Raw genomic sequence first — 16,313 nt, forward strand, 5'->3', positions numbered from 1 at the left:
GGGGGAGGGACCCAGGAGTTCAGGGAGGGACCCAGGAGTTCAGGGAGGGGAAGCCAGGAGTTCGAGGCGAGGGACCCAGGCGTTCGGGTGGAGGGACCCAGGCGTCCGGGGAGGAGGGACCCAGGCGTCCGGGGAGGAGGGACCCAGGCGTCCGGGAGGGGAAGCCAGGAGTTCGGGGGGAGGGACCCAGGCGTTCGGGGCGAGGGACCCAGGCGTTCGGGGCGAGGGACCCAGGCGTTCGGGGCGAGGGACCCAGGAGTTCGGGAGGGGAAGCCAGGAGTGCGGGGTGAGGGACCCAGGCGTTCGGGGGGAGGGACCCAGGAATGCGTGTGGGGGACCCAGGAGTTCGGGGAGGAGGGAACCAGTTCGGGGAGGAGGGACCCAGGCGTCCGGGGAGGAGGGACCCAGGAATTGGAGGGGAGGGACCCAGGCGTTCGGGAGGGACCCAGGCGTCCTGTCCCCCCCACAAACTGTCAGCCCAGATGCCACCAGGTCCAGTTTAACTCTTTATTGTTGGTGCCACCGGGCGCTGTCCCCACGTGTCATTGTGTGTCCCCCCCGTGTCCCCACATGTCACCGCGTGTCCCCAACCCCGTGGGGACGCTCAGATCTTGCCGGGGAAGGTCCCCTCGGCGCGGTATTCGTCCCACGTTGTCACCTGCAGGGACACGGGGACAATGGGGGGGACATTGTGGGGGACATGGGGATACATGGGGGGACACAAAGGGGACGTGGGGCCACTATGGGGGACATGGGGACAATGGGAGGGGACACTGTGGGGGACACTTGGGGGGACTAGGGGACATGGGGACAATGGGGGGACACACAGGGACATTGTGGGGGGACACACAGGGGACATGGGGACACTTGGGGGGACATTGTGGGGGACACAAAGGGGATGTGGTGCCACTATGGGGGACACAGGGACAATGGGAGGGACAAGGGGACACTGGGGGGACATGGGGACACTGGGGGGGACACTTGGGGGGACATGGGGACACTGGGGGGACACAAAGGGGACACTGTGGGGGACACAAAGGGGACATGGGGACACTTGGGGGGACATTGTGGGGGACATGGGGGGACACAAAGGGGATGTGGTGCCACTATGGGGGACACAGGGACAATGGGAGGGACATGGGGACACTGGGGGGACATGGGGACACTGGGGGGGACACTTGGGGGGACATGGGGACAACGGGGGACACAAAGGGGACACTGTGGGGGACACAAAGGGGACATGGGGACACTTGGGGGGACATTGTGGGGGACATGGGGGGACACAAAGGGGATGTGGTGCCACTATGGGGGACACGGGGACAATGGGAGGGACATGGGGACACTAGGGGGACATGGGGACACTGGGGGGTCAACGGTGGGGACATTATGGGGGACATGGGGACACTATGGGGACACTTGGGGGGGCACGGGGACATTGTAGGGGACATGGGGACATCCTGGGGGACACTGTGGGGAACACAAGGACACTATGGGGGACACTTGGGGGGACATGGGGACATTGTGGGGGACATAGGGACACTGGGGGGGACACAAAGGGGACATGGGGACATTATGGGGGACATGGGGACACTATGGGGACACTTGGGGGGGCACGGGGACATTGTAGGGGACATGGGGACATTGTAGGGGACATGGGGATACATGGGGGGACACAAAGGGGACGTGGGGCCACTATGGGGGACATGGGGACAATGGGAGGGGACACTGTGGGGGACACTTGGGGGGACTCGGGGACATGGGGACAATGGGGGGACACACAGGGACATTGTGGGGGGACACACAGGGGACATGGGGACACTTGGGGGGACATTGTGGGGGACACAAAGGGGATGTGGTGCCACTATGGGGGACACAGGGACAATGGGAGGGACATGGGGACACTGGGGGGACATGGGGACACTGGGGGGGACACTTGGGGGGACATGGGGACACTGGGGGGACACAAAGGGGACACTGTGGGGGACACAAAGGGGACATGGGGACACTGTAGGGGACATGGGGACAACGGGGGGACAGAAAGGGGACACTGGGGGGGACACAAAGGGGACATGGGGACAATGCGGGGACACTCTGGGTGACATTGGGGTGTCATGGGGGACACAGTGACAACGGGAGGGACATTGTGGGGGGACACAAAGGGGACATGGGGACACTTGGGGGGACATTGTGGGGGACGTGGGGGGACACAAAGGGGACGTGGTGCCACTATGGGGGACACGGGGACAATGGGAGGGACATGGGGACACTAGGGGGACATGGGGACACTGGGGGGTCAATGAGGGGGACATTATAGGGGACATGGGGACACTATGGTGACACTTGGGGGGACATGGGGACATTGTAGGGGACATGGGGACATCCTGGGGGACACTGTGGGGAACACAAGGACACTATGGGGGACACTTGGGGGGACATGGGGACATTGTGGGGGACATAGGGACACTGGGGGGGACACAAAGGGGACATGGGGACATTATGGGGGACATGGGGACACTATGGGGACACTTGGGGGGGCACGGGGACATTGTAGGGGACATGGGGACATTGTGGGGGACATGGGGATACATGGGGGGACACAAAGGGGACGTGGGGCCACTATGGGGGACATGGGGACAATGGGAGGGGACACTGTGGGGGACACTTGGGGGGACTAGGGGACATGGGGACAATGGGGGGACACACAGGGACATTGTGGGGGGACACACAGGGGACATGGGGACACTTGGGGGGACATTGTGGGGGACACAAAGGGGATGTGGTGCCACTATGGGGGACACAGGGACAATGGGAGGGACAAGGGGACACTGGGGGGACACTTGGGGGGACATGGGGACACTGGGGGGACACAAAGGGGACACTGTGGGGGACACAAAGGGGACATGGGGACAATGCGGGGACACTCTGGGTGACATTGGGGTGTCATGGGGGACACAGTGACAACGGGAGGGACATTGTGGGGGGACACAAAGGGGACATGGGGACACTTGGGGGGACATTGTGGGGGACATGGGGGGACACAAAGGGGATGTGGTGCCACTATGGGGGACACGGGGACAATGGGAGGGACATGGGGACACTAGGGGGACATGGGGACACTATGGGGGACACTTGGGGGGGCACGGGGACATTGTAGGGGACATGGGGACATCCTGGGGGACACTGTGGGGAACACAAGGACACTATGGGGGACACTTGGGGGGACATGGGGACATTGTGGGGGACATAGGGACACTGGGGGGGACACAAAGGGGACATGGGGACATTATGGGGGACATGGGGACACTATGGGGACACTTGGGGGGGCACGGGGACATTGTAGGGGACATGGGGACATTGTGGGGGACATGGGGATACATGGGGGGACACAAAGGGGACGTGGGGCCACTATGGGGGACATGGGGACAATGGGAGGGGACACTGTGGGGGACACTTGGGGGGACTAAGGGACATGGGGACAATGGGGGGACACACAGGGACATTGTGGGGGGACACACAGGGGACATGGGGACACTTGGGGGGACATTGTGGGGGACACAAAGGGGATGTGGTGCCACTATGGGGGACACGGGGACAATGGGAGGGACATGGGGACACTAGGGGGACATGGGGACACTGGGGGGGACACTTGGGGGGACATGGGGACACTGGGGGGACACAAAGGGGACACTGTGGGGGACACAAAGGGGACATGGGGACACTTGGGGGGACATTGTGGGGGACGTGGGGGGACACAAAGGGGATGTGGTGCCACTATGGGGGACACGGGGACAATGGGAGGGACATGGGGACACTAGGGGGACATGGGGACACTGGGGGGTCAATGGCGGGGACATTATGGGGGACATGGGGACACTATGGGGACACTTGGGGGGGCACGGGGACATTGTAGGGGACATGGGGACATTGTGGGGGACATGGGGATACATGGGGGGACACAAAGGGGACGTGGGGCCACTATGGGGGACATGGGGACAATGGGAGGGGACACTGTGGGGGACACTTGGGGGGACTAGGGGACATGGGGACAATGGGGGGACACACAGGGACATTGTGGGGGGACACACAGGGGACATGGGGACACTTGGGGGGACATTGTGGGGGACACAAAGGGGATGTGGTGCCACTATGGGGGACACAGGGACAATGGGAGGGACAAGGGGACACTGGGGGGACACTTGGGGGGACATGGGGACACTGGGGGGACACAAAGGGGACACTGTGGGGGACACAAAGGGGACATGGGGACAATGCGGGGACACTCTGGGTGACATTGGGGTGTCATGGGGGACACAGTGACAACGGGAGGGACATTGTGGGGGGACACAAAGGGGACATGGGGACACTTGGGGGGACATTGTGGGGGACGTGGGGGGACACAAAGGGGATGTGGTGCCACTATGGGGGACACGGGGACAATGGGAGGGACATGGGGACACTAGGGGGACATGGGGACACTGGGGGGTCAATGAGGGGGACATTATAGGGGACATGGGGACACTATGGTGACACTTGGGGGGATATGGGGACATTGTAGGGGACATGGGGACATCCTGGGGGACACTATGGGGGACACTTGGGGGGACATGGGGACATTGTGGGGGACATAGGGACACTGGGGGGGACACAAAGGGGACGTGGGGCCACTATGGGGGACATGGGGACAATGGGAGGGGACACTGTGGGGGACACTTGGGGGGACTAGGGGACATGGGGACAATGGGGGGACACACAGGGACATTGTGGGGGGACACACAGGGGACATGGGGACACTTGGGGGGACATTGTGGGGGACACAAAGGGGATGTGGTGCCACTATGGGGGACACAGGGACAATGGGAGGGACAAGGGGACACTGGGGGGGACACTTGGGGGGACATGGGGACAATGGGGGGACACAAAGGGGACACTGGGGGGGACACAAAGGGGACATGGGGACAATGCGGGGACACTCTGGGTGACATTGGGGTGTCATGGGGGACACAGTGACAACGGGAGGGACATTGTGGGGGGACACAAAGGGGACATGGGGACACTTGGGGGGACATTGTGGGGGACATGGGGGGACACAAATGGGGACATGGTGCCACTATGGGGGACACGGGGACAATGGGAGGGACATGGGGACACTAGGGGGACATGGGGACACTGGGGGGTCAATGAGGGGGACATTATAGGGGACATGGGGACACTATGGTGACACTTGGGGGGACATGGGGACATTGTAGGGGACATGGGGACATCCTGGGGGACACTGTGGGGAACACAAGGACACTATGGGGGACACTTGGGGGGACATGGGGACATTGTGGGGGACATAGGGACACTGGGGGGGACACAAAGGGGACATGGGGACACTGTAGGGGACATGGGGACACTGGGGGGGGACACAAAGGGGACATGAGGGCAATGGGAGAGGACACTGTGGGGACAGGGTGGCACTGGAGGGTTAATGGGGGGACACTATGGGGACACTTGAGGGGACACAGGGACCTTGTAGGGGACATGGTGACAATGGGGGACACAGAGGGGACATGGGGACACTGGGGGGTTCATGGGGGGGACACTATGGGGGACATGGAGGGGACACTATGGGGACACTGGGGGGGGACACAGAGACATTGTAGGGGACATGGGGACAACGAGGGGACACAAAGGGGACATGGGGACATTGTGGGGACATGGGGACCATGGGGGACACTGGTTGGGGGGTGAACCCAGAGACGTCCCCAGGGCTGTGGGGACACTGAGGGGACACCAAGGGTCAGGGGACACTCAGCAGGTGACACGAGGGGACATTGGGGTGACATTTGGGGACATTGGGGGCCAATTTCTCACCCAGGAGGTCGGACACAGCGACTTGTACACCCGGAAGTACCACTGGCAGGGGGAGGTGTCAGCCCCACGGGCGCCCAATGAGCGTTCACAGCGGTGGAAGTCTGGGGACAATGGGGACAATGGGACAATGGGTGTCAATGGGACAATAGACGTCAATGGGACAATGGGCGTCAATGGGACAACGGGCGTCAATGGGACAATGGGTGTCAATGGGACAATAGACGTCAATGGGACAACGGGCGTCAATGGGACAAGAGACGTCAATGGGACAAGAGACGTCAATGGGACAAGAGACGTCAATGGGACAATGGGTGTCAATGGGACAATGGGTGTCAATGGGACAAGAGACGTCAATGGGACAACGGGCGTCAATGGGACAAGAGACGTCAATGGGACAATGGGCGTCAATGGGACAATGGGCGTCAATGGGACAATGGGCGTCAATGGGACAATGGGCGTCAATGGGACAAGAGACGTCAATGGGACAATGGGTGTCAATGGGACAATGGGTGTCAATGGGACAATGGGTGTCAATGGGACAAGAGACGTCAATGGGACAACGGGCGTCAATGGGACAAGAGACGTCAATGGGACAAGAGACGTCAATGGGACAAGAGACGTCAATGGGACAATGGGCGTCAATGGGACAATGGGCGTCAATGGGACAATGGGCGTCAATGGGACAAGAGACGTCAATGGGACAAGAGACGTCAATGGGACAAGAGACGTCAATGGGACAATGGGCGACAATGGGCGTCAATGGGACAATGGGCGTCAATGGGACAACGGGCGTCAATGGGACAATGGGCGTCAATGGGACGTCAATGGGGACAATGAATGTCAATAGACATCAATGGACTTCAGTGGATGTCAATGGGCACCAATGGGTGACATTGGGGACAATGGACGTTAATGGGACATCAATGTGGACAATGAACATCAATGGACATCAATGGGGTCCAATGGGGACAATGGGGACCAATGGGGACAATAGATGTCAATGGGCGTCAACGGAACAATAGACGTCAATGGGCGTCAATGGGCGTCAATGGGACAATGGGCGTCAATGGGATATCAATGGGGAGAATGAACATCAATAGACATCAATGGGGACCAATGGGAGCCAATGGGGACAATGGGCGTCAACAGCATCAATGGGACAATGAACATCAATGGGAACCAATGGGACACCAGTGGGGACAATGAACATCAATAGACATCAATGGGTGTCAGTGGGATGTCAATGGGGACAATGAACGTCAATAGACATCAATGGACTTCAGTGGATGTCAATGGGCACCAATGGGTGACAATGGGGACAATGGACGTTAATGGGACATCAATGTGGACAATGAACATCAATGAACATCAATGGGGACCAATGGGGACAATGGGGACCAATGGGGACAATAGATGTCAATGGGCGTCAATGGAACAATAGACGTCAATGGGCGTCAATGGGCGTCAATGGGACAATGGGCGTCAATGGGATATCAATGGGGAGAATGAAGATCAATAGACATCAATGGGGACCAATGGGAGCCAATGGGGACAATGGGCGTCAACAGCATCAATGGGACAATGAACATCAATGGGAACCAATGGGACACCAGTGGGGACAATGAACATCAATAGACATCAATGGGTGTCAGTGGGACATCAATGGGGACAATGAACGTCAATAGACATCAATGGACTTCAGTGGATGTCAATGGGCACCAATGGGTGACAATGGGGACAATGGACGTTAATGGGACATCAATGTGGACAATGAACATCAATGGGGACAATGGGCACCAATGGAGACAATAGATGTCAATGGGCGTCAATGGAACAATAGACGTCAATGGGCGTCAATGGGATATCAATGGGGAGAATGAAGATCAATAGACATCAATGGGGACCAATGGGAGCCAATGGGGACAATGGGCGTCAACAGCATCAATGGGACAATGAACATCAATGGGAACCAATGGGACACCAGTGGGGACAATGAACATCAATAGACATCAATGGGTGTCAGTGGGACGTCAATGGGGACAATGAACGTCAATAGACATCAATGGATTTCAGTGGATGTCAATGGGCACCAATGGGTGACATTGAGGACAATGGGCGTTAATGGGACATCAATGTGGACAATGAACATCAATGGACATCAATGGGGACCAATGGGGACAATGGGCACCAATGGAGACAATAGATGTCAATGGGCGTCAACGGAACAATAGACGTCAATGGGCGTCAATGGGCGTCAATGGGACAATGGGCGCCAATGGGATATCAATGGGGAGAATGAAGATCAATAGACATCAATGGGGACCAATGGGAGCCAATGGGGACAATGGGCGTCAACAGCATCAATGGGACAATGAACATCAATGGGCACCAATGAGACACCAGTGGGGACAATGAACATCAATAGACATCAATGGGTGTCAGTGGGACGTCAATGGGGACAATGAACGTCAATAGACATCAATGGACTTCAGTGGATGTCAATGGGCACCAATGGGTGACAATGGGGACAATGGACGTTAATGGGACATCAATGTGGACAATGAACATCAATGGGGACAATGGGCACCAATGGAGACAATAGATGTCAATGGGCGTCAATGGAACAATAGACGTCAATGGGCGTCAATGGGATATCAATGGGGAGAATGAAGATCAATAGACATCAATGGGGACCAATGGGAGCCAATGGGGACAATGGGCGTCAACAGCATCAATGGGACAATGAACATCAATGGGAACCAATGGGACACCAGTGGGGACAATGAACATCAATAGACATCAATGGGTGTCAGTGGGACATCAATGGGGACAATGAACGTCAATAGACATCAATGGACTTCAGTGGATGTCAATGGGCACCAATGGGTGACATTGAGGACAATGGGCGTTAATGGGACATCAATGTGGACAATGAACATCAATGGGGACAATGGGCACCAATGGAGACAATAGATGTCAATGGGCGTCAATGGAACAATAGACGTCAATGGGCGTCAATGGGATATCAATGGGGAGAATGAACATCAATAGACATCAATGGGGACCAATGGGAGCCAATGGGGACAATGGGCGTCAACAGCATCAATGGGACAATGAACATCAATGGGCACCAATGAGACACCAGTGGGGACAATGAACATCAATAGACATCAATGGGTGTCAGTGGGATGTCAATGGGGACAATGAACGTCAATAGACATCAATGGACTTCAGTGGATGTCAATGGGCACCAATGGGTGACATTGAGGACAATGGGCGTCAATGGGACATCAATGTGGACAATGAACATCAATGAGGACAATGGGCACCAATGGAGACAATAGATGTCAATGGGTGTCAATGGAACAATAGACGTCAATGGGCGTCAATGGGATATCAATGGGGAGAATGAAGATCAATAGACATCAATGGGGACCAATGGGAGCCAATGGGGACAATGGGCATCAACAGCATCAATGGGACAATGAACATCAATGGGCACCAATGGGTGTCAGTGGGGACAATGAACATCAATAGACATCAATGGGTGTCAGTGGGACGTCAATGGGGACAATGAACGTCAATAGACATCAATGGACTTCAGTGGATGTCAATGGGCACCAATGGGTGACATTGAGGACAATGGGCGTTAATGGGACATCAATGTGGACAATGAACATCAATGGGGACAATGGGCACCAATGGAGACAATAGATGTCAATGGGCGTCAATGGAACAATAGACGTCAATGGGCGTCAATGGGATATCAATGGGGAGAATGAACATCAATAGACATCAATGGGGACCAATGGGAGCCAATGGGGACAATGGGCATCAACAGCATCAATGGGACAATGAACATCAATGGGCACCAATGGGGACAATGAACATCAATAGACATCAATGGGTGTCAGTGGGACGTCAATGGGGACAATGAACGTCAATAGACATCAATGGACTTCAGTGGATGTCAATGGGCACCAATGGGTGACAATGGGGACAATGGACGTTAATGGGACATCAATGTGGACAATGAACATCAATGGGGACAATGGGCACCAATGGAGACAATAGATGTCAATGGGCGTCAATGGAACAATAGACGTCAATGGGCGTCAATGGGATATCAATGGGGAGAATGAAGATCAATAGACATCAATGGGGACCAATGGGAGCCAATGGGGACAATGGGCGTCAACAGCATCAATGGGACAATGAACATCAATGGGCACCAATGGGTGTCAGTGGGGACAATGAACATCAATAGACATCAATGGGTGTCAGTGGGACGTCAATGGGGACAATGAGCATCAACAGGCACCAATGGGGACAATGGGACAATGAACGTCAATGGGCATCAATGGGCACCAATGGGCGCCAATGGGACAATGAACGTCAATGGGCGTCAATGGGCATCAATGGCCAACAATGGGGACAATGGGCATCAATGGGGACAATGGGGACAATGGGCATCAATGGGGACAATGGACACTGATGGACATTGATGGACATTGATGGGGACAATGGATATCAATGGACGTCAATGGGGACAACGGATGTCAATGGACGTCAATGGGGACAATGGGTGTCAATGGGGACAACGGGTGTCAATGGGACAATGCACATCAATGAAGATCAATGGGGCAATGGACGTCCATGGGGACAGGAGAGACCCAGGCGTCTAGGGGGGACCCAGGAGTTCGGGAGGGACCCAGGAGTTCGGGAGGGACCCAGGAGTTCGGGAGGGACCTAGGAGTTCAGGGAAGGGATTACAGGAGCGGACCCAGGAGTGCCCCAAGGGACCCAGTTGTCTGGGAGGGACCGAGGAGTTCAGGGAGGGACCCAGGAGTTCAGGGAGGGACCCAGGAGTGCCCCAAGGGACCCAGGAGTTCGGGAGGGACCCAGGAGTTCGGGGAGGGGACCCAGGAATGCCCCGAGGGACCCAGGTGTCCGAGGGACCCAGGAGTTCAGGGAGGGACCCAGGAGTGCCCCAAGGGACCCAGGAGTTCGGGGAGGGACCCAGGAGTTCGGGGAGGGACCCAGGAGTTCGGGAAGGTCCCAGGCGTCTGGGAGGGGACCCAGGAATGCCCCAAGGGACCCAGGAGTTCGGGAGGGGACCCAGGAGTTCAGGGAGGGGACCCAGGAGTGCCCCAAGGGACCCAGGAGTTTGGGAGGGGACCCAGGAGTGCCCCAAGGGACCCAGGAGTTCGGGAGGGGACCCAGGAGTTCGGGAGGGGACCCAGGAATGCCCCGAGGGACCCAGGCGTCCGGGCTCACCCAGGTAGTTCTGCCAGCAGTTCCTGGTCTGGTTCTGGTTGGGGAAGCGACTGTCGAACGGCGCCGTCTTGTACCGCGCCAGCTTGGCCTTCACGTCCTCCGCCATCGCTAATTAACACGCTAATTAACTCATTAGCACCCTCACAGGGTCACCCACACACCCCCCAAACTCATTAGTATCTTCTGATCATAATTAATTGCAGCCCAATGATAATTAACGGCCTCTTAGTGGTGGGAAAGGGGGGATGAGACTGGAAAAAGAGGGGAGCTTACATAATTAACAGCATTAATTAACTCTCCAAATACTAATTAAGCACATTTACTACTTATTTAAAGCCTCTAATATTAATTAGTAACCTCACATTAACTATTAACCCTTAATATTAATTAATATGACCAATAATAACAACATATTATAACTACCAATAAGAACATGACAACCTCCAAACACTAATTAATGGTGCTAATTAAGCCCCCAAGACTAATTAACAGCCCTTAATGCTTATTTAAAGCCACTAATATTGATTAATACCCTCACATTAATTATTAATTGCTAATATTAATAACTATGACCAATAATAACAATTTATAGTAATTACGACAATAAACCAACAACCCCAAAACACCAATTAATGGCACTAATTAAGCCCCCCAGACTAATTAACACCACTTAATACTTATTCAACATCTCTAATATTAATTAGTAAGCTCCCATTAATTAATAGTTTTTAATACTAATAAACATGACCAATAATGACCAATAATAACACGACCCCCAAACACTAATTAACGCAGTTAATTAAGCCCCCCCAACTAATTAATAGCCCTTAATACTTATCCAAAGCCTCTAATTGCAATTAATAGCCTCTCATTAATTATTAATTACTAGTATTAATATAAATGACCAATAATAACAACCAATAAGAACAACCCCCCAACACTAATTAACAGGGTTAATTAAGCCCCCTCGACTAATTAAAACCCCCTGGTATTAATTAACCCCCACATTAAGTATTTTATATTAATACTAATTAATTACCTTAATAATGATGAAAATAATGATCCTTAATGGGAATAATTAACCTAATAAATTAAAAGCAAAACCTCATTAATATTGATCCTTTCTCATTAATTAATTACCACTAATGAGCCTCCCCAATAATTACAAAGGGGGGCCCCCCAAGCACTAATTAATAGGGCTAATTAAGAGCCCAATGTTAATGAATTACTATGATAATTAGGAAATTATGGGGGTGATTAATGGGGTTAATGAACCTCCCAGTAACTCCCAGTGCTCCCAGTTCCCCCCCACTGACCTCCCAGTGCTCCCAGTTCCCCCCATTGACCTCCCAGTGCTCCCAGTTCCCCCCATTGACCTCCCAGTGCTCCCAGTTCCCCCCCATTGACCTCCCAGTGCTCCCAGTAACCCCCCATTGACCTCCCAGTGCTCCCAGTAACTTCCCCATTGACCTCCCAGTGCTCCCAGTATCCCCATCCCAGTGCTCCCAGTGCCCCCATTGACCCCCCAGTTCTCCCAATAGCCCCTTCCCAGTGCTCCCAGTAACCCCCAGTGCTCCCAGTTCCACCCCATTGACCTCCCAGTGCTCCCAGTTCCCCCCATTGACCTCCCAGTGCTCCCAGTTCCCTCCCAGTAACCCCCCATTGACCTCCCAGTGCTCCCAGTAACCCCCCATTGACCTCCCAGTGCTCCCAGTAACTTCCCCATTGACCTCCCAGTGCTCCCAGTAACCCCATCCCAGTGCTCCCAGTGCCCCCATTGACCCCCCAGTTCTCCCAATAGCCCCTTCCCAGTGCTCCCAGTAACCCCCAGTGCTCCCAGTAACTTCCCCATTGACCTCCCAGTGCTCCCAGTAACCCCCCAGTTCTCCCAATAGCCCCATCCCAGTGCTCCCAGTTTCCCCCATTGACCTCCCAGTAACCCCCCAGTTCTCCCAATAACCCCTTCCCAGTTAACCCAGTGACCCCCAGTAACTCCCCATTGACCTCCCAGTGCTCCCAGTTCTCCCAATAGCCCCATCCCAGTACTCCCAGTAACTCCCAGTTCCCCCCATTGACCTCCCAGTGCTCCCAGTTCCCCCCATTGACCTCCCAGTGCTCCCAGTTCCCCCCATTGACCTCCCAGTGCTCCCAGTTCCCCCCCATTGACCTCCCAGTGCTCCCAGTTCCCCCCCATTGACCTCCCAGTGCTCCCAGTTCCCTCCCATTGACCTCCCAGTGCTCCCAGTTCCCCCCCATTGACCTCCCAGTGCTCCCAGTTCCCTCCCATTGACCTCCCAGTGCTCCCAGTTCCCTCCCAGTAACCCCCCATTGACCTCCCAGTGCTCCCAGTAACTTCCCCATTGACCTCCCAGTGCTCCCAGTTCCCTCCCAGTTCCCCCCCATTGACCTCCCAGTGCTCCCAGTTCCCTCCCATTGACCTCCCAGTGCTCCCAGTTCTCCCCATTGACCTCCCAGTGTTCCCAGTTCCCTCCCAGTAACCCCCCATTGACCTCCCAGTGCTCCCAGTTCCCCCCATTGACCTCCCAGTGCTCCCAGTTCCCCCCCATTGACCTCCCAGTGCTCCCAGTTCCCTCCCAGTAACATCCCAGTTCTCCCAATAACCCCTTCCCAGTGCTCCCAGTAACCCCCAGTGCTCCCAGTTTCCCCCATTGACCTCCCAGTAACCCCCCAGTTCTCCCAATAACCCCTTCCCAGTGCTCCCAGTAACTCCCAGTTCCCCCTACTGACCTCCCAGTGCTCCCAGTTCCCTCCCAGTTCCCCCCCATTGACCTCCCAGTTCCCCCCCATTGACCTCCCAGTGCTCCCAGTTCCCTCCCAGTTCCCCCCCATTGACCTCCCAGTGCTCCCAGTTCCCTCCCATTGACCTCCCAGTGCTCCCAGTTCCCCCCCATTGACCTCCCAGTGCTCCCAGTTCCCCCCATTGACCTCCCAGTGCTCCCAGTTCCCTCCCAGTTCCCCCCCATTGACCTCCCAGTGCTCCCAGTTCCCCCCCATTGACCCCCCAGTGCTCCCAGTTCCCCCCCATTGACCTCCCAGTGCTCCCAGTAACCCCCCATTGACCTCCCAGTGCTCCCAGTAACCCCCCATTGACCTCCCAGTGTTCCCAGTTCCCTCCCAGTTCCCCCCCATTGACCTCCCAGTGTTCCCAGTTCCCTCCCAGTTCTCCCCCATTGACCTCCCAGTGTTCCCAGTTCCCTCCCAGTTCCCCCCCATTGACCTCCCAGTGCTCCCAGTTCCCTCCCAGTAACATCCCAGTTCTCCCAATAACCCCTTCCCAGTGCTCCCAGTGACCCCCAGTGCTCCCAGTTTCCCCCATTGACCTCCCAGTAACCCCCCAGTTCTCCCAATAGCCCCATCCCAGTACTCCCAGTAACTCCCAGTTCCCCCCATTGACCTCCCAGTTCCCCCCCCAGTTCTCCCAGTAACCCCCATTGACCTCCCAGTGTCCCAGTAACCCCCAGTTCCCCCTCCCAGTGACCTCCCAGCGCCCTCACAATGTTCCCAGACCCCCCAATTCCTCCCAGTTCATCCCAGTTCATCCCAGTTCACCCCAGTTCATTCCCCACCGTCTCCCCTCCAAGTGACTTTCACCACCACCGAGACGCAGCGGAAGCGCAAGCGCGACGCCGGAAGTGGCGCCACCTCCCCTGAGCAACCAAAGGGGGGGAATCATAGAGATAGGAAGTGCGGAGCGGCGCAGGCGGGAGGGCGGGGCCGGAGCTTGGAGGATCGCGAAGTGCCATAGAGATGGTGGAGGGAGGGCAGAGCGCCGTCCAGGGCGGGAAATGGTGGCGGGAGGACCTGACCGCAAAATGTCCCCAAAATGCCCAAAAATGGACCCAAAATGGTTTAAAAATCGCCGCGAAGGGGCTTAAAATGCCAAGAAACGCCCCAAAATGGCCTCCAAATATCCCAAAATGGCCCCAAAATGCCTCAAAATATAAATAGCCCCAAAATGTCCTAAAATGCTCCAAAATAGCCCCAAAATGGAGCCCAAATACCTCGAAACGGCCCCAAAATGCCCTGAAATAGCCCCAAAATTCCCTGAAATGGCCCCAAAATGGAACCAGAAAACCAGGAAATGGCCCCAAAACGCTCCAAAATTGCCCCAATTTCCCGCCAAAAGGGCCTAAAAATGCCAAGAAATGCCCCCAAATGGCACCAAAATACCCCAAAATGGCACAAAAATAAACAAAATAGCCCCAAAATGAAGGAAAATTGCCCCCAAATGGCCCCAAAATGGAGCCCAAATACCTCGAAATGGCCCCAAAATCCCCATTTCTGTGCAAAAATCCCCATTTCTGTCCCCAAAACCCCTCCAGGAGCCCCCAAATCCCCGTTTCTGTCCCCAAAACCCCTCCAGGAGCCCCAAAATCCCCATTTCTGTCCAAAAATCCCCATTTCTGCCCCCAAAACCCCTCCAGGAGCCCCAAAATCCCCATTTCTGTCCCCAAAACTCCATTTCTGTCCCCAAATCCCCCCAGGAACCCCAAAATCCCCATTTCTGCCCCCAAAACCCCTCCAGGAGCCCCAAAATCCCCATTTCTGTCCAAAAATCCCCATTTCTGCCCCCAAAACCCCTCCAGGAGCCCCAAAATCCCCATTTCTGTCCCCAAATCCCTATTTCTGTTCCCAAATCCCCCCAGGAACCCCAAAATCCCCATTTCTTCCCCCCAAACCCCTCCAGGAGTCCCAAAATCCCCATTTCTGTCCCCAAAACCCCTCCAGGAGCCCCAAAATCCCCATTTCTGTCCCCAAATCCCCATTTCTGTCCAAAAATCCCCATTTCTGTCCCCAAATCCCCCCAGGAACCCCAAAATCCCCATTTCTTCCCCCAAAACCCCTCCAGGAGTCCCAAAATCCCCATTTCTGTCCCCAAAACACCTCAGGAGCCCCAAAATCCCCATTTCTGTCCCCAAATCCCCATTTCTGTCCCCAAATCCCCCCAAATCCCCATTTCTGTCCCCAAAACCCTTCCAGGAGTCCAAAAATCCCCATTTCTGTCCCAAAATCCCCATTTCTTCCCCCAAAACCCCTCCAGGAGCCCCAAAATCCCCATTTTTGCCCCCAAATCCCCATTTTTAACCCCTAAATCCCCATTTTTAACCCCAAATTGCCCTCAACCGGCGGGCTCTAGGACCCAGGGCAGCGTCTCCCTC

At 55.5% G+C, this 16,313-nt stretch overlaps 1 protein-coding gene across 2 annotated transcripts; it reads right to left on the minus strand.

Moving 5' to 3' along the window:
• Positions 1-493: 493 nt before the first annotated feature.
• Positions 494-14,838, minus strand: LOC102089092 (cytochrome c oxidase subunit 6B1). 2 transcript variants are annotated; one of them, XM_065044023.1, is made up of 5 exons: positions 14,721-14,838; positions 12,173-12,216; positions 11,134-11,241; positions 5,857-5,957; positions 494-658 (listed from the first exon to the last, which is right to left on the minus strand). In XM_065044023.1, the coding sequence occupies exons 3-5, from the start codon at positions 11,237-11,239 to the stop codon at positions 605-607; spliced, it is 261 nt and encodes an 86-aa protein (XP_064900095.1). In that variant the 5' UTR covers positions 11,240-11,241; positions 12,173-12,216; positions 14,721-14,838; the 3' UTR covers positions 494-604. The 2 variants fall into 2 exon arrangements, with proteins under 2 accessions (XP_064900095.1, XP_064900096.1); XM_065044024.1 differs by having other exon boundaries at positions 11,134-11,253; positions 14,721-14,831.
• Positions 14,839-16,313: the final 1,475 nt, after the last annotated feature.

Source organism: Columba livia, chromosome 31, assembly GCF_036013475.1.
Source record: "Columba livia isolate bColLiv1 breed racing homer chromosome 31, bColLiv1.pat.W.v2, whole genome shotgun sequence".
NCBI classification, from domain to species: Eukaryota; Metazoa; Chordata; class Aves; order Columbiformes; family Columbidae; genus Columba; species Columba livia.

What these genes read in the sequence shown, in the direction of transcription:
- LOC102089092 (XM_065044023.1), bottom strand. Translation starts at nt 11,239, where the DNA reads ATGGCGGAGGACGTGAAGGCCAAGCTGGCGCGGTACAAGACGGCGCCG. An exon ending in CTGCTGGCAGAACTACCTGG is followed by an intron (nt 5,958 to 11,133) that starts GTGAGCCCGGAC and finishes CATTGTCCCCAG; the next exon opens with ACTTCCACCGCTGTGAACGC. An exon ending in CGCTGTGTCCGACCTCCTGG is followed by an intron (nt 659 to 5,856) that starts GTGAGAAATTGG and finishes GTGTCCCTGCAG; the next exon opens with GTGACAACGTGGGACGAATA.